The sequence below is a fragment of the Neomonachus schauinslandi genome, chromosome 6 (genome assembly GCF_002201575.2).
Source record: "Neomonachus schauinslandi chromosome 6, ASM220157v2, whole genome shotgun sequence".
Classification (NCBI taxonomy): Eukaryota; Metazoa; Chordata; class Mammalia; order Carnivora; family Phocidae; genus Neomonachus; species Neomonachus schauinslandi.
In genome coordinates this window covers 125,049,339-125,068,751 of record NC_058408.1, presented here as the reverse complement: position 1 = coordinate 125,068,751, position 19,413 = coordinate 125,049,339, and the positions used below count along the sequence as shown (strand labels likewise).

The 19,413-nt window shown below is 39.0% G+C and overlaps 1 protein-coding gene and 1 non-coding gene across 2 annotated transcripts in view; one reads left to right on the top strand and one right to left on the bottom strand.

The window, feature by feature from the left end:
• Nucleotides 1-19,413, top strand: part of HPSE2 (heparanase 2 (inactive)) — a 683,675-nt gene that overhangs the window by 520,713 nt on the left and 143,549 nt on the right. The window contains exon 8 of the mRNA XM_021699985.1: nt 10,535-10,628. Coding sequence (XP_021555660.1) covers nt 10,535-10,628 — 94 coding nt within the window. The remainder of the gene's footprint in view (nt 1-10,534; nt 10,629-19,413) is intronic.
• LOC123325140 lies at nt 14,082-14,188 on the bottom strand. Its single transcript, XR_006540250.1, has one exon. It is a non-coding gene; the product is annotated as a U6 spliceosomal RNA (small nuclear RNA).

The window sequence follows — 19,413 nt, the reverse complement described above, 5'->3', positions numbered from 1 at the left end:
TAGGAGTAATACCCTTCTCTTTTTCAATTTATCATAAAAACATTTATAAGTGACTAGTATCCAATATTCATAATTAGTTATTTTACTTTCTTTTCTATTACATTCAAATACCATTAAATTTTGCCTATTTTGTTAACAAAACAGAATATATAACATGATAACATTGCTCTAAAATTATTGACATCAGCATTTTTATTTTACATATATACACACATACACATGTACACACATACAGACCTGTCTGCAATGATTTTCTCTGAATGTTGATAAAAGTGGCATATTGGGATTTGGTGTGATTATTAAACTTATTTGTACTTTTTGTTCTCATGTTAAAGTTTTAAAATGAGTATGAATTTTTTTTTTAAGATTTTATTTATTTATTTGACAGAGAGAGAGAGAGCACAAGCAGGGTGAGTGGCAAGCAGAGGCAGAGGGGGAAGCAGGCTCCCTGCAGAGCAGGGGGAGCCTGATATGGGACCCGATCCCAGGACCCTGGGATCATGACCTGAGCCAAAGGCAGCTGCTTAACCAACTGAGCCACCCAGGCACCCAAGTATGCATTTTTATTACAGAATTATTATGTTTTAGAATTATGAATCAAGAGAATACAGCAATTGAAAATAAACTATTTAAAGGAAAATTACAATTTTATTTTTAAATATTACTGATACTCAAATTAAACTACACAGTAATGCAAATACTTAAAGTATCCTATCAGAAATGGTTTCCTTGAGGGCTCAATTCACATACCACGCAACACAAAAACTAATTTTATGTTTACCCGTCTTGAAATCTAACTAATAGATGGGTATCTCTCGTCCTCTTGACCTCTTTGTCTCTCTTAATATATACATACATATATGCATGTGTGTACTAAGACTTATGTTCATGGTAAATAGTCTCTTTAAAGGCTTTATATGGTGAGAGCCAGCCCTTCTTTTTTAATAAAGAAGTGGCAATTGTCATGAGAAGAATTATATTGAGGTAAGATTTTCTCTAGGTATAATATTCTACACAGTGAGTATACTTCAAGGAGATATAGCTCTATGACACTGAATTTGCTGAGAATAAAAGTTAGATGCAGGAACTAAAATATATGGGATGTTGGTGGGGGGGGAGCTAAAGAAGCAGTTTGGTGTGTGTGTGTGTGCGCGCGCACACGCATGCATTTGTGAACAGTGGGTGTCTGGAAATAAGCAACCACATGCAAAGTAGAGCTGAACCTCTGGTTTTCCTGCATATGTGATGTATCCAAGTGAGGACATGTGATTTTGTTCACAGTAAGAATGCCTAAATACATCTACCTCAAACTAGCTGTTCCTCAGAATAAAAACTCAGATTTTCCCCCAGAAACCTAAGGGAAAATACTGAATGTAAAGTTAAAAGGCTGCCACCTACTCATATATGACCTTCAGTAATTGACCTCCCTTCCAAAGCCCTAGATTCCTTGTCTTCCTTGGTCATTAGTAATTGCCCTGATCATTGTTTTCACCCTTGGCTCAGTTTGCCTAGATACAAAAGAATAAGAATGATCTCTTCCCTCATCAACTGTACTCGCATAGTTAGAATTCAGCCCCTTGTTGACAGTCAGCCAGTCAATTCAAACTAAAATTAACCAGGTTCTCCAGGTTATTCTTTTTATTTTCATACCAGGGACCATTTCCTTTCAAAGGACACCTCTTTATTATGAACTGCTGATGAAAAAATTGATTGGCATAATGGAGTTTTGTTGTAATACCTCTCCATCAGTAAATATAACACTAATTGCTTTAATAAATAAACCCCCAGATCTCAGTGGTCTAAACAGTAGAAGTTTGTTTCTCACTAATGTCATGTCCAATGCTGGTATACCTGATAGATGGCTTTATATGTGGTCATTTCAGGACCTAGGCTTTTTTCCATCTTGTGACTTCTCCTTGGAGACTTTCCATTCATCTGGCAAAGGAGAAAGAGACTATATGGAAGACATGGCTTCTTAATTTCTGCCCAGAAGTGATACACATCTCCATCAACTTCAGCCTTAAAGTGATGTATTACTTCTGCTTACATTGCTTTGGCCCTATTAGTCTTTTAGGCCCCTCTCCCGTGACAGTGGCAGAGAAATAATAGGTTCTGGCTGGGCAGCTGCTTCTTGACAAATAGCTCTGGACTGTAGAAGGAGAGCACAAAATTTTGGTGGTCGGTAAACTGTCTCCACCCCACCCAGGGGTACAAACCCAGGTGAGTGTGGACCTCATCTCATGTGCCCCTCCCCTTCTCTCAAAGATCGTAGCCTGAGTTGGTTGCTGTCTAATTCCTTCAAACAGTTGTTTTATATATTTTGTCTTGGATTTTGAGTTGTCTGTGACAGAAGGGTAATTCTTATATCAGCTATTCCATGATGGCAGGAAATAGAACTTGGTGCTAACCCAACATTTCTTAACCTATTTGACCACAGAGCCACCTTTCTTCATGTAATAATTACTAAAAGACTTTGAAAAGCATTTTTGCAGAGTAAAGCTATACCACCTCCATTCCTTTTCTTACCTCCCCAGGTTTTTGCTTTTGTTTTTATTTTGTTGTAATGTTTTGTTTTCTAGAGAAATCTGAGTTTAGCTCAGTATTGTTTAACTGGTCAGGATGGTTGAAGGAGGCAAGAGTAAAGACGGTTGGAAAGCAATTGTACTGGATTACGGGACAGATGAAGTAAACACAGTACTCTCCAGCTCCTACATGGGCAGAACAGAGAGGGAAGAGTGTTTGGTATCTATCACTTAGTGCATATAAGATCTCTGGTTTCCTAGTTACTCTATCTCTGTGAGCCACAAGTTTGTAACCTATAAAACAGGGAGTGTTCTTAAGGATTAAATGAGATACCATATGTAAAATATCTAGCAAATAAGGAACTTAATACATATAAGGTTCCTTCCTTCCTCTTTCTTCTTTCTGTGTTCTCCTAGTTAGTAATGTACTAACTTTAGTTAAGTTGGTTGTGCTATTCTGCTACAAACAATGACAATTATACGAAAAAAGGCCAGGGAAAGGATGAGGTAACTGTGTAGGCAGCTCCCAATTTACAAACATTGAGATTAAAAAAATACTGCTCATAGATGGTTAGGTTCTGGTAACTTAGCCCCTGCCATTCTTACTATCAATGCCTTACAGTTAATTGGCCATGAAGCTAATGACTGAAGCTTTGAGCCCCTCACTTGTCTTGGCTCCTACAAGTGCTGGGAGATGGTGAGAGTTGGAGGATGTTCTAGGTGGAAAGGGGTAGGACAGGTTGCTATCAGGAAGCATTGCTATAATAAGCATTTCTGGTAAATTGCTGAAAGAGCTCTCAGAAAAAAAGGGTTTGATTCTCTTAGTTTCTGGAGGCTTGTTGTGATTTATTTGGTCACTCTAAATGAATATTTACTTTTGTACCTGATTCTGTACTTTTGATTTCTTTTTCTTAAAGATGGTCCCACAAACTGTTTAAGAACTCAAACACATGGATCTGCTCCTGCCCACACTTTTGGTACCATCACCTGCTACTATTCTGAAAAGTCCCAGAGGTGCTCTTCTCAGAGTCTCCTCTGGACGCTGGAGCTGTAGATGGCTTTCCTACACCCCTCCTTCCCTGATTCCCATATAGAGCTCACCTCAACACTGCTAGGATCAAGGGCCAGCTGTTTGAGCCTCTGCCAAAAACACTGTGTCTCCGCAAATACTGGGTTCAAGCGGGGAGAATGACCTGGGCTCAAGGCTCAGGACCCAATGTGTGCAAGGAATTAAGAGAGAAAAGTTCAAATAAATGGGGCCCTTAGGACAGCAGTTATGCCTCAGGGCCACCCTTTTGGCTCATCGTGGGTTAGCTTATTCAGGCACACATGCTTTTACTGAATATATTTTTTGAATACCCATTATGTGTCTGTGGGATTGCCTGCAACCCTGACCTTTACTTGTACCATTTTTCAATGATAACATTTTCCCAGAGTCAAACTTTATAATTCCTGAACCCTTTAGTCAGCTGGGTGACTCCTGTATGGATTTATAGGAACTGGTTTAAGAAAGCTAAAGAAACATCTATATTCTGTAGGCTCTTTTAAAAAATTTGTAATAGTGTTCATTTCATCCAAGCTTTACCTGCCCAAAGTTGTTCAGAACAGGAGATAAGAAGGTTGACCCATTGCAAAGAAGATCAAGAATAAGGTAGGCTCAGAAAGAATACCTAAAGGCAAGTTTGAAGAACGATGTGCTCAGTAGGAGCCCAGCGTGAGGGCCTTTGGAGGGGCAAATACAAGGTATAAATCTTTAGAGAGACTCAAGTCAGCCTCTCCAGAGTTTGGCTTCAAGGTGCCAGAATAGGTTTTATAGGTCAACAGGATTGTTCTAATGATTATCCAAGTTTCTCCCCCTTCAATGGGGAACGCCCCAGTTTTATGGAATTACCTGCCCAGTCAGCAGGCTGGGTGTTAGAATTCTGAGCAGACTGCCCCTCCTCCCCGAAAGCAGCAGGCAGCAAAATAGGTCCGGAAATTCCTGAGCATTGGGAAGCCAGCACTAATACAATTACCTGAAATAAAAGAAGGGGTCAGATAATAAGGGGCAAAGGTTTTTCCTTTTAAAGTAAAGAGCCAGGTAAACAAAACCAGCTGTCCCTGGAGCCAACAAATTCTCCTCATTAAATGCTTTAAGAGGCTAATGGGCCTAAGTAGCTAATTGTAGTACAATCCTGAAGACTGAATCTAGAGGCCTGGAGAAGGGAGAGTAGGAGGATCAGGGTTAAAACCTGGCAGGCAGAGACAGAAAGGAGATGAGACCTGTGCCTGGCAGAGGATCCCAAATGGCCAAAATGGAATTAAAATAAGAGTAAGATTATTTGACCTGGAGTCTCTAATGTCTCTTGTCAGTATCCTTGTGGGATGAGCTTGGGAGTCTTAGCTGGTACAGTTTTAAGTTTATACACTAGTAGAATAGGATTTGGAGTAAGTTTTTAAAAATAACTAATTATGGGAAATTTTATGTGCACTTACTATGAAAATCTCTGAAAAGATATACAGCAAAATGTTAACAGTGGGTTTCTCTAGGTGTTGAGTTTATTGGTGATTTTTCGTTTTTCATATTTTAATTTTGTTTATGTGCGTTTTCTAATTTGTCTATAATGAACACTTACTTCTTTCATAATAAGCAAAGTGCACAATTTAAAATAAGATGAAAGGTATTAAACTGGAAATAAACATTTAAATAAGATGAAAGGTATTAAACTAAAAATAAATATTAAGGGCAAGAGAGTTGGTGAATGAATTGGTAAGAGGTTTTAGTTACTTTGTATACTCTGCCATGTCTGCCACCTCCCCAGATGTGTGCTTGATATGACCTGCCAATCTGGAGGCCAGCAGAGGAAGGAATAATGGTTGCTGGTATTGAGCCAGACAGGCTATTTGTCCACACACAAAGGTTTCAACCTCATGGCATTTGTAATAGTTCCCAGAAATGTTATTTCTACACAGGCTCTCTTGGCTTCAGCTTTTAGTTGAACAACTCAGCCACTTGTGGTTTGATCCTAAGAGATGCTGAAATTTCAAGAGAGCTTGGAGGAGGATTATGATTTACCTAAAAGTATCAGTCTAAGTGTTTGGAGAACCAACTATTCTGCCAAGGTTTAAGTGGAAGATGTCAAAGCACCTCTAATTTATGAATTTGCCTTCTCTCTCTCTTTCTTTTTTTTCCTCTCAATCCTTACCTTCTTCTCTCATTTATTTGGTCTTCTGACACTTTGTAGCCATTACTAGAGTAATTAACTCTTTAGAGAGATTGCTTAATGTCTAAGAATCATCTTTATCTTCCCAATGAGAAAGACAAAAGAGAGTTGCCCTGAGGTCACTGGACAGTCAGCTGGAATCCAGTCCTGTTTCCTTTTACCCAGTCTTGGTTAGAAATCACCATCTTCATCATTTTTAATGATTTATTTTTTCCAAATGGTTATGGCAGGCTATTCCACCTCCTTTGTGTCCAAATCTAAATGATATAGTGGGCCCCTTACCACAGGCAGTCACTATCAGAGAACCAAAGCTCTGTAACAGGCAGGAATTTTTCAAATAATGACAGATTATCAACGCTGAATGTTTTCTTCGAAGTGTCACATTTATGAAGGGAAGTGTAGCAAGTTAAGTATCCAAGGGTACCCAAGAAAAAGGCTTAGGTATTATCAGACTCACATCTATGGTTAAATTGACCCCTCTCTTAAAACTGGAGGACCAAAGTTCATATTTCCATAGTATAATATATATGTGGATTCAAGGTTGCAGATGAAGTTGCTGAAGCTTCTAGTACAATATGAGGACTCCTTTGACATCCAAATGTAAATTTGACTCAGACTAAGGTCATTAAAAAGAGTGAGGAAAAAAAGGACTCTTAGCTGGGTCAAATGTAGAGGTAATGTCCAGGGCCATATTTGACAAGCATTTTAGAAGGTCTCTGACATCTCTGTTAAGTTCTCATCTCCTCAGAGAGGTCATCTAAAGCCATGGCTTCATTCATTACTTATAAGCTGAAGACCCAGCTCTTTTCCTGTCTCAAATTTTATCTGTACCTCCTTCTCATAGCTCCAACTACCTGTTGTATATTTCCTCCTTGATGTTCTCTGTGTCCTTGATATCTCAAATAGAATCATTCATTTCCTTTAACAAATCTAAAGCCTAGTCTGACTAGCCTACATGTTCTGGGCATCAGTGTTCTCCAAGATATCCTCTCTCACAAGCTCCTGGTCATCAGAGATTCCCTTCCTCTTTCTCTTACACTCTATAGAAGCCTTATTTTATTAGTTCTTCCTTCACAGGCTCTCACTTTTACTTCTTTTCATGACCCAGAACCCTTCTTGCCTGCTCTATTAAGATAAGATAACCTTGTCACAGTGGTTTCCTGCCCGGAGCTCTCCCCTGCTCCAATCTAATTCATAGTATACAGAAATAGCCTGAGACCAACTGAGAATGATTGAATCCAGCCTGTTAGGTTAAAAATGGCGCCAAAAATGGGCTCTAAAAAGCGTAAGCCAAAGTTTTTATTGGAATTCCTCCCCCACGTGTCACATGAAAGAGGAATTGGACTATTTCTTGGTCCAAGAAAACAGCCATTGAGTGAACAATAAGAGGGAGCAAATTTTAGACTCGTTAGAAGAGCCTTCCATGGATTCAAGCTGTAGTACAGTGGAACAGTACAAGTACTATATGTGAATGGGTTCTCCATCCTAGATAATCACTTCTCAGTCATTTTGTAGCAAGCTTACATGCTTTAGACCACATGGCCATTAAGGTCTTTTCAAATTCCAAATTTTTGCAATAGAAACACAGCTCTCCCCATCTCTCCCTCTGCCTCCCACTTACTGGGAATCCAGAGTCTATTCTTGCTGTCTTCCCTCATTTCAAATCTACAGTGAATGAACATGGTCTCCTTCAGACAGATGTTCCCCTGCTCACCTCATCCCATGGCTTTTCAGTCTAAGTTGCTGTCACCATGGGCCCTTTAAGTAACCTGGAGGGTAAATTTGCTTATTAAATACCTCTGACGTGCCAGGATTTATGCCCAGAATTTTTCCTAATTTGACTAGTACAGTGTACCTTGAATACTGTGGGTTTGAGGGGGTTTTTTTAGCCAACTTCAAAGAAGGGGAAACCTAATATCTTATAGGTGGTAGGTGACAAAGCTGAAACTGAACCAGGGTTTTCTAACTCCAAGGTCTGAGTACTTGAGAAAAGAGAAAAAAGGAAGGAGTGGAGTAATAAAAGGCCCCTCAACTAAGGAGTGTGTGAGTTAGGGGGTTATTCACAGGGAATCCTACATTGAAAAAGTACATCAGGCATTTTTATCTCAGTAAGTATTAAACTATATGTGTTGCCAGCAAAATTCATAAATTCTGATGTTTAAAATAGCTACTGGGAGCTAACAAAAAGAAAAAAGGGAACTATAATATATTTGATTAAAACATAAAAGAACACTAATTACGGTGCATTTGTGTCATGTGCCTAGTAATCATGTAACATAGTAACAAGTATTCATGTCCTTCAGTGTGTATTAGATTAGCATTGCATGAATTATTAATTTTAACATTACTATGTTTTAATATACCTAGATTCCATGTAGCAAGCTATCTAATCAAAACTTTTTTTAAAAAATCAAAAATGCTAATAGTGAGGCACTAATAGGAAGAGGTTGGGGTGGTAAATAATGGACATGCTCAGCACTGTGTGTTGCACATAATAAATATTTAATGGATCTGAGTCTAGCATCTGTATCAGTAATGAAGTAAAAGGTCATGTCATCATTTTGTTTTATTCCCTAATATAAGTAACCACCAAAATTTTCAAAATCATGTACCCTTTGATATACTAATTCCACTTTTAGGATTCTATACTCACACATAATTTAATCAATCAGTACCCTATTGTTTATGACCCTGTCTTTGTGAGCTGAAAATGAAATTAGAAGAGAACAGAGTTGTTGAATGCCTACTATGTGCCTAACACTTTAGGTTTATCTGCTTAATCGTCAGTTAATCCTGAGAAGTAGATATATCACCTCTTTTAAGAATAAGAAAACTGGGGCGCCTAGGTGGCTCAGTTGGTTGAGTTTCCAACTCTTGATTTCTGCTCAGGTCATGATCTCAAGGTTGTGAGATAGAGCCCTGCATCAGGCTCTCTGCTCAGCACAAAGTCTGCTGGAGATTCTCTCTCTCTCTCTCTCCTTTTGCCCCTCCCTCCACCTCTCTGTCTCTCTCTCTCAAATAAATAAATAAATAAATAAATAAATAAATAAATAAATCTTAAACAACAACAACAAAAAAAAAAGAATAAGAAAAGGACTGCCATGGCTCAGTTGGTTAAGTGGCTGACTCTTGATTTCAGCTCAGGTCATAATCTCAGGGTTGTGAGATCATACCCCAAGTTGGCTCTGCGCTCGCCATAGAGTCTGCTTGAGATTCTCTCTCTGCCCCTCCTCACCCTGCTCACCTGTACTTTCTCTCTCTCTCTCAAAAGAAAAAAAGAAAAAAGAATAAGACAACTGAGGCCCACAGACAAGTATCTTGTCCAAGGTCATATAGGTAGTAAATAACTGATCTGGAATTTGAACTCAGATATCTCTAGGTCCAAAACCTATGTTGTTTCCAACATATCAATGACTTAAACATTGGATTCTTTGGAAATGTCTGAGGTGGTGAAGGACGCCAAGGGGAGGCTGATTGGGTGGAACTCATGTCCCACACTCGCTTCAGCTACAACAATTAAAAAAAACTTTTTTAGGGGCTCCTGAGTAGCTCAGTCAGTTGGACGTCTGACTCTTGATTTCAGCTCAGGTCATGATTTTAGGGTTGTAAGATCAAGCCCCATGTCGGGCTCCACACTCAGCGCAGAGTCTGCTTGAGATTCTCTCCCTCTCCCTCTGCCCCTCATGCTGGTGCTTTCTCTCTCTCTCTCAACTAAATAAATAAACAAATAAAATCTTAAATTTTTTAACCATTCTACTACATCATGTATTAGTATGGGGATTTAATATTAAGAAGAATTTTCACACAGTTCTATAATACATACTGATAGGTTGTTGTCTTATTAAAAATGAAATAATCTATCATTAGCCATCAGCTGGGGAGAACTGAGTGGGTTGGAAAAGGCATCCAGGAGTCATAAGCATTTATTTTAATTCAATTGATTCCATTCAGAATTTTGTAAAGATGGGGGTGGGAGGTTTGAGATAATAAAAGTCACCTAAACCGGGACTAGTCTCAGCTTAGTCTTCAGAGTAAGGATTCACAAAGAGGGGCCCCACAAAGCTGGATGGACCTGTTTTGGTCAAATGTTCACAACATTGTATCAGCACAACTTGATGTTACACTTAAGCCACCTAACAAAACCCACACCACCACACCCAGTGAATGCTAAATTTGTTATTATTTTAGGAGAGTGCTCCTAGACTTAATCTATCTGATTTATTTATTTGTTTGTTCATTCATTCATCCATTCATTTATTCTGGAGGTGGTCGGAAAAGGTTGACTACAAGGTGAGTTGGAGATGAAACTTTGAGACCCACTCACTACACTAAATCAGATTTTTGTGGTTGGGATTTGTTTTCTTATTGAAAGGTGTGGAAACGTATAAAAATGTTTGAATATTCTTTCTAAACCTCTCACATACCTTTATTACTTTTAAGGTGGGGGCAGGGGTGGTATGGGATGGGTGTTAAATTACTCTTCCTAGGGGGAAAAGAAAAGTAAGCTTTTTCCCATTACTTAATTTGTATTACAGATTCCTGTCAGCTCCTATAGAGCAAGCAATGCAGTTTCATGTGACAAAGGTTGAAAAAAAATCACAATATAGGCCACAAATGGAGGTAGAAATGAAGAAGTTAAAAAGCATATTACTTGTTTGAAAAGTATCCAGGGTCAAAACTTTTTAGGATGCAAAAGCCCAGGTGAACTTTGGGCTATTTCCTCAAGCAACCGAGACCTCTGGCTAGAGAAGTGTATTTGTAGTCTCCTGCTCAAGATTTTACCTGATTCTTATTTTATTTTTATTACAGTTGCTACATTGATGGCCGGGTGGTCAAGGTGATGGACTTCCTGAAAACTCGCCTGTTAGACACACTCTCTGACCAGATTAGGAAAATTCAGAAAGTGAGTAAAAGTCTCCTGGGAAGGAGTGAGTTTGGGGGTAAGGCCAGGAAAAGGTCTCAGGGTCCCAGCTGGACGTCAGCACTGTGGGAACCAGGGTAGAAAAATAGTATAGTTTAGAGCTCTTTTTCACAGCTGATTGTTGTTTATTGTTTTTCAAATTGAGAATGGTTTTAATGTGCCATTTCTGGGTTTAAAAGCTTTTCTATTTTAATAACGACTATTTTGTAAGAGTTTGCTTCTGAATTGTGAGTTTCTTAAGGGAAGGATAGATTTACTTTGTTATTTTCTTTTTGCAAGGGTTTATTTAGGGCTAGTTTATGGAGAGAATGATTATATTTATTCAGGGAAATTCTGGTCTGGGGCATCGGCCATGTTTATACTATTCTTTAGTGTTAAATATCTGAGCCATATTAACACTATTCCTAGGTGTCTTAGAATCAGTCAAGTAACATCTTACTTTTGTAGAGATGTGGGGGAAACTATATTATATTAAGCAGTTGCACGTAGGTCCCATTAGCAAGATACCTTTGGTCAACAGTTCTCAAACTTGAGTGCATTCAAAATCACCAGAGATTGCTCATAAAGTTTGCAATCTCACTCCTGATGTTCTGATTTAGTGTGCCTGGAGTGGTAGATACCAGACATCTCTATTTTCTTTCTTTTTTAAAGATTTATTTATTTATTTATTTGACAGAGAGAAAGACAGAGAGAGAGGGAACACAGGAGGGAGTAGGAGAGGGAGAAGCAGTCTTCTTGCCGAGCAGAGAGCCTGATGCGGGGCTCGATCCCAGGACCCTGGGATCATCACCTGAGCCGAAGGCAGACACTTAACGACTGAGCCACCCAGGCGCCCCAAGACATCTCTATTTTCAGTAGTCATTTTGAAATACACTGGATTAGCTCATTCTGAATTAAGGTGAAGATCTTATATCTGTAATTTCCATCTGCCTCTACAAAATGAGATCACATCTTTTGTTGCCTAGCCAGGTCAATTTTCCAGGAAATGGGGTCCTTTTGAACACTCACCTATCTCTTGAGCAGATTAAACAAATCTTTGCAGAAAAATAGCAATGGGTAGACCCCCATTAATATGGGATGAATGAATAAATGAATGGACAAATGAATAAATGGATCATGTATAAAATTAGCTGTGAAAGAAAATCATATTTGGAGTATAATCATAAAAAACCACTCTTGACTGGTAAAGTGGTACCCTTTTTGGTATTCAAACCAATGTCCTGCTCAGATTACAAAAGCTTTTTGAGTCCCCATGTTCTCGAAAGGTTTTAGCAGCTGGGAAGCCTCAGGACTTCTGGACTCCTGCATCCCAGTCTGATCCCTCTGGAGATCAGGTGCATTGGCCAGTGTCCTTATCTGTCACTGCCTCTTACCAGGCAAAGCCTGGGCGAACTAAATAATTTGAAATATCTCTGCCAGTCTCTGTTTGACATTCATTTAGTTTTTAGTATTTAAATACTTAATATTTATTGAGCACTTAGCAAGTACTAAGCAAAGTGCCAGGTGCTGGGGATACAAAATGGAATAAGACATGGTCTCTGCCCTCAAGGAACTCACAGTTTTAAAATTTAACAGTTGCTTTAAGCAGGTTAAAAAATGTTACTTAAGGCAGTTGAATATCAACCTATTGAACACTGCAAATTTCTAAGCACTTTATGCTAATCTGATATTAGGTATCATTCTCTAAAAGGAGGGGGGAAATTTCTTTCATTTGTTTATTCTTCCATCCAACAGATGTTTATTGAGTGTATACTAGGTTCCAGGCACTATGCTAAATGTTTGTATTACAACAGTGTACAAGATAGACAATCCCTATGTTTTTGGCTTTTCTGATATCAAATCTAATGACCTGATCAAAGGGCTGTCATTGGAAGTAAAATGATTCAGCGGTATCATGGCACTGAGACTGCAGGTTCTAACTGTGCTCATGTAATTATTTAAGCAGAACACGTAACTCTAGGTCAGAACTAAGACAAAGGTGTTGGGAGTTAGGTTCTTCCCTTTCTCTGCACTACCCGTCTCCTTCCACCTCTGGATACTTCTAAACCACCGTAGAATGTTCAGAGACTGAAATAAGTGGCTAAGCTCATCTTCTCATTTGTCCACAAAGTCACAAGACTTGTTCACTCACAGGTCTGGCAGTTGATGCCAGCTGTCAGCTAGCACCTTTGTTGGGCTGTTAACTGGAATAGCTACATATGAACCTTCTATGTAGCTGGGTTTCCTATCAAGGTTCAAAAGTCAGATGCCCAAGAGCGAGAGTCAGGTGGAAGCCGTACCAGCTTTTCTAACCTACCCTCAAAGTCTTAGGGCTTCACTTCAACCATAGTCTATTCATTGAGACAGTCAGCAAGACCAGTGGAGATTCAAGAAGAGAGGAAATAAATTCCTTTTGATGGGAGAGTTGCAAGATTCTGGAAGAGCTTTAGGACCAGAATGATTTTTGCAGTCATCTTTGGAAAATACTGTCTGCCACAGTTTCATCCTCCCTGTTTCATTTAGTAGCCCTTCATTTCCCTGTCTAGTTTTCTTTTCCCAACTCTCTTTTACAAAGCTCTTGCCAGATTTTGCCTTAAATGGGTATCTGCTGGAGGTGTTGCTGGATCACAGATTCCCTAAGATTTGATTTCTGGGGTAGGCTTTCCATTGGCTGCACAGCCTGGACATAGTTGCTAAGGCTTCTAGGATGAGAATCTCGCTCACCACAGCCCAGGATGTGCTAGGTACTGGTCTGCTCTGGGGAGATGGGGACTAGGAGACCAGAGAAGGGTCACCATGTTTTGCCAGTTAAAAAGTTGCTTTGGCTGTTCCTGAGGTCCTGTGTGTGTGTGTGGGGGGGGGGGGGGGTCTGGAAATCAGAGTCCAAGGTGCACACTGGGACAGACTGGCCAAGCTTCTTTCCTGGAGCTTCCAAAACCAGTTGAGAGATGGGCCAAGTAAGATTTTAATATGTATATACCTAGAACCCCCATCCAAAAGCTAAAAGTAGAATCTTTGTTTCTACTCTATTTTGAGAAGCTCACAGAAATTCTAATAATTCCCCTTAGGCCTACAGTGATGGAAAAAGGCAGATTTCTTACCAAAATCAATCCATGAAGGAGTGGTTGGATAAATCAGTGGTGAGACTGTGTTTGAATAAGAGATAGAATGAAAACAGGATTTGAAGTCGGATGGCTTGGGTTGGAGCTCAGGCTTAGCTGTGTAACCTTGGGTTATTCACTTAACCTCTCTAATTTGTTTCTTCATCTTTAAAATGAGGGTGCTAAGAATACTATCATCTCTCCCTTTTAGGGAGATTAGGAAAGTCACATGAGGCCCTACTTTGTTAATTGCTATTGAATGCTAGTTCTTATTGCTAATATTATTGTTATTTCAGTTATTCTAGTTTTTTTTTTAATTTCTTTTCTTTTCTTTTCTTTCTATTTTTATTCCAGTAAAAATATGGAACCCTTCACAAATTTGTGTGTCATCCTTTTGCAGGAGCCATGCTAATCTTCTTTGTATCATTCCAATTTTAGTGTATGTGCTGCCGAAGTGAGCACTATTATAGTTATTTTTAATAATAATTTGTATGACTGGAGAAGCTTCCTGCTACCTTTATCCTCAACGTGTTCTTTGCTTTTTTTCTCTTTCCTCTTTCTTTGAACCCTGGGGAATATGGTAGGTGATATTTTTGGCATCTGAAAGGCAGTGACTCAATTGCTAAAAACAGCTGTGGTTTTCAAATTTGGACTGCCACTTACAGAAGAATTCTGAAATTTCTGAGCAGTGGGCAAATTCTGGTATATGAAATTCTAAATTATGTATTTGAAAGCCAAAAAAAGACAATGTTTGGACAAGCCATTCCTTTGGATGATCTACACATTCTCTCCCTTCCATTAGAATAAGGATAATCATCTGTACTTTGGGAGATGAGTCAGGGGAAAGAGTTGAGAATTTAACAATGTAAGCAAGAGTCAGATGGGAAAGTAAGAGATGTTTAGGATACGGTACAGATGGTATAGTGTGGATACCTGGGCTGACTCCAAAACAATGACATAAGAACCAAGAAGAACCACTTTGGCTTAAGTCACTTGGACTCTATGATTTGTGTCTGCGTCTCCTAGAGGAATCAGAGGAGGAAATAACACTTTTTGATATTATTTTCAGCAATTTAATAAGCACAGGAAGGGGTTGGTGAAATCCCAGTCATAAGGGAAGTAGTTCCAAAAGTACTGTCCATATGATTACATTTTGAATACTAAATAAACCGAACAATTGGCTTCCCTAATATTTGAAAAACTCCTTCCTTCTTTCTTTCTTCCTTTCTTCCCTTCACTTGTCAACTGTTTATAACATTCTTAGTTTTTTCCAGACCCCTGAGGATAAAATGGTGAACAAGATTTGCATGGTGGTTATCCTTATAGACCTTGTGCTCTAGTGGAAAAACAGTTAATGAAGCAAGCAATGATAATAAGATGTGATGACTCTTGTAACAGGGATGTCTAGGGTGCTCTGTGAGTGCTCACATCCACTCCATGCGAGCCCATGGTGGGAAATATCTACGTCAGTGTGTAAAAGAAGGGGAAGCCGGGAAATCCTTCCAGAGGAAGTGACATTTAGGTTAACACCTAAAGGACAAACACCTTCTAATTTATTCAGGTCTGAGCATGTGAACAGAGGACTAGTAGTGTTAAATATATATAGTAGAGAGAATGGTTTGTATGGTTCATATTATGACCATGATTGTTCTTTTGTTAATATCATCATTGCTTATGATTGACTACAATATTTAATAAAGATGAACTCTGGGGCGCCTGGGTGGCTCAGTCGTTAAGCGTCTGCCTTCGGCTCAGGTCATGGTCCCAGGGTCCTGGGATCGAGCCCCACATCAGGCTCCCTGCTCGGCGGGAAGCCTGCTTCTCCCTCTCCCACTCCCCCTGCTTGTGTTCCCTCTCTCTCTGTCTTTCTCTCTGTCAAATAAATAAAATCTTAAAAATAAAATAAAATAAAATAAAGATGAACTCTTTTGAGGTCTCTTTACTTTTTCCAGTATATGTTAGTTACAAGATCAAGGAAATAGGTAAGGCAGAAGAATATTTAATCCTTTTGAAGTAATTAATAGATCAAAAAAAAAAGCTTTTGTTTTCAGCCAACCTTCTGGTTTACCCACTTATTTGAGCCTCTTAGGACATGAAAGGGGAGGGGGATAAAAATAGCAGTGATTCTTGTGGATCATAGAATAACTAAAAGCACAACTAAAGGGAAAATGAGGACAATGATAATATTAACCTTCTCTTAATGAAGAAACTAGAAAATGAAAATGACGTTACTAGGATAAGAACAGCAGTACCACCACAAAAACCCGTGTTTGATTCTTCCATCCATTGAGCAATGTTAAGGGCTCATTTCAGTGTGCCAGTGCCTACTTACCATAATGCCTATCATTTGGCAGGTGCTTAATAAATGTTAGCTGATGGGAAACAGGCAGAAAGGGGAAGGTAAATGAGCAGAGTAAAACAGTAGAAGTGTAAGAGAAGTGAAGTAGTCTTTGTCGCATTCACATTTGGATCTGCTATCTCAGCTGTTCTCCTGCAGGAGAATCTGATCTGCTGCTAACTGTGTAGCAGTGTTGAATATATAGAAATTGATTTAGGTAGCCATAAATGGGCTATGCCTACATGTAGGCACAGTAGGAAAGTGTCTTCTGGGTATATGTTTAGGGGTGAAGGAAGAAGGGTCTCTTTGTAGTTCAAAATAACATTTCAGTCTCTTTGCTAATGCCAGATATTTCATTTGGAAAAAAAAATAACTTTTCATTCTGCAATTGGAGGAGGATGCAAAATATAAAGAATCCCAGAAGAGGTAAACCACACTGGTTCAAAGTTACACTAATATCAAACAGAAGGTCCTTTCCCTAGAGCAGCTTTTGATGGAGGGGAGAAGAAACACAGGCCAAGGATGTACTCAGGAGAGGCAGAGTAGTCTAAATACAAACACCTTGGCCGACATCCCCAAGCATTCTAATTTTTATGGAGACAGAAGCTCATACAATTTTTCTTTAAGAAAAAGAAAACAAAACAAATGTGCATGTTTTAGAAATATATCTGACCACGTGAACACGGTTCTAGGGCCCTTCCGAGGACACCAGCAGAGGCCTGTGAGAGTAGGAAGCTGGAAGTTTGAGCTTCACGAGCTTCCCAGTAAATTAGCTTCTATGACACCACTTGGCTCTGTATCTGCAAATGGAATAGTATGACCCAAGGGATCCTCAGCTCTTCTCTTTCATATAGAAGACACAAATAATAAATAGGGGAATCTAGCTAAAAAGGTATGTTTACCACAAAAGAACTCAAGTTTTAGTTGTTATCATCTTATGAACTGTATCTTCTTGATTCTTAAACACAAATACTTATAAAATGTACCATAAATTTAATAAGAGCTGGCGGGAGGCAGGTACGAGATGGGGTAAACAGCTGGCAAGTTTCTTTTGATATTGATTATGAAAGACATTCTGATTTCAAAGCCATTAAACTGTGGAAAATGCGTCATTAACTTACAGAAATATAGTAACTATATTACCTTTTAGGTTATAATGCCATTTATTGAGTACATCATATATTACTAACTCATTGAAGAAACCAGTCATTTGCTCAAGGCCACTAGTAGTAAAATCAGAATTCAAGGCCAGGCCCACCGAACTCCAGAGCTCACGCTCTTACCCAGTACACTCTTCTGTATCTGCCATACTTGTTAGCCATTTATTTTATAGCCTGTATTTATATTCCTAACGACCCAGGATTAGGAAGGCTTTTAAAGAATACTGAGTGTTCTTGGTGAAAGAACATCAATTTGACCCCCTGATCAGTTCATATAATCTGGAGTGGGTGTCCTAGAAGTAAAAATTAAATGAAAGCTGTATGTTAGGTAATGTCTAATATTACCCCAGTATTAGATAGTGGAAGAGGACAGGGCTTTTCAGGGAGTGATTTGTACTCATTCACTGGACTTCATTCTTATGTCTCATATGCACAGGCTTTTGGTCAATGCAGTGAGGTCCAGCTATGTGCAAGGCAGTGACAATGTGAGGGTATGTGCTGCCCATGGACACTTGGAGGAATGGCCTTGGGAACAAATTGTGGTTTGGGGCAAAAAGCTTCTTCAGGAGGAAGAGACAACTTGGGGTGACCTTCCAATTTTCCACATGGAAGTGGGAGGATTATAGGGTTTGCTCTGAGTGAGAGGAAATTACTTCGGAGGCTGGTAAAGCCTATGACTGGTCAGTGGGGAGACTGTCCAGTAAGCCCCGGGGTTGTTTCCTCAAGAAAAAGAACTGCGAGGGGAGGAAGAGTCATTCTTGTGCAAGCAGCTGCTGTCCGGTCTCTCCCTCTGCTAGCACTGATCCTTGAACATAGTCTTTGCTTTGGGACTCTGTGAAGTCTTCATTATTTACTGGAATATGCTAATACTTTCCTTGCCTTCCCTGGGACTTTATCTTTTTTGTGTATGCTCTTATTTTAATTTTACGTTCTGTTGCAATTACATACAGTTGCTTTTCTGTGGTTGGAGATCACAAGAACAGAATGCAATTTTAAATCCTAAAGATGTCACAGAAACAGAAGCCACAAATTAAAAATTGATCTGATACCAAAAGAAAATGGGTAAATATGGCACTCCGGAACAGGGAGATGATAAAAAGAAATTATAGAGAAAAAAATTAATGAAACTGACAGGAAGTACATCAGACAGAAGAAATAAACCAGGAAAAATGTGATGAGATATTGGAATGGCTGAGCTCAGAATAGCCCAGTTTGTCTAACCTAAGAAGGACATACTAAATATGGAGGCAGGTGAGTCACTCAGAAGCTTCTAGGTCACTTCAAATGAGAAAATCCAATTAGAAAGTAAATAGAACCCTGCACTGGAACTGTGACGATTTGGTGTTTGCTCTTATGGTTTTGAGGTTTTAGTTATCTTCACTGAAACTCGGCCTTTTCATCAGTAAAATATTATGTCCCTCACTTATTAACCAATAAGTTATTTCATTATTGTATTATTTAACAAGTATTTAATAAGCAAAGTAACTATCAAGCAACATGCCAGGTACTTAGATATTTCTATAAGGCATGTATAAAGGAAAAAAAAATGTGGCTTTCTCAAGCTGTTTATAGTATAGCAGGGAAGACAGATAGGCAAACAGAAAATTACAGTTTAATAAGTTAAAATTAATTTAATAAGGTCAAGGTCAGAGATCGGTTTGAAGAACTTTGGAGCCCAGAGAGATGAATTAATTTTCTAAAGGTTTGAGGAGTTTCACAGAGGAGGTAACATTTGAAATAAGCCAGGAAAAAAAAAAAAAATCAGATAACATGGATGAGGTGTGGGTAGGGGAGGAGGCAATCAGTAAAAACCTAAAAGAAGGTCATGTGGTTGGAAAATGGTAGCTCCATTATGTGTGGTGACCCATAGGTCTTGGGAGGGAGGAAGAGGCTGCTAAGGGGTCATTATGAAGGGTCTGAGATACCAAGTTAAATGAAGCCACTAGCATGTATCCTGAGGGCTGGTGGTTCTCATCTTCATCCTGCCACGTCTAACATACCCCCATGGACAAATCCATAAAACAGACTAGGGGTTGTGTGTACTTACTGGCTCCTTAGCTTTTTTCCTCAGGGAAACATTTCATAATTTTGGTGAATGAAAAGAATGTTATTGTGACATCTTAGAATCCATTCTTTTTATTTTTATTTTATTTTTTTAAAGATTTTCTTTATTCATTCACGAGAGACAG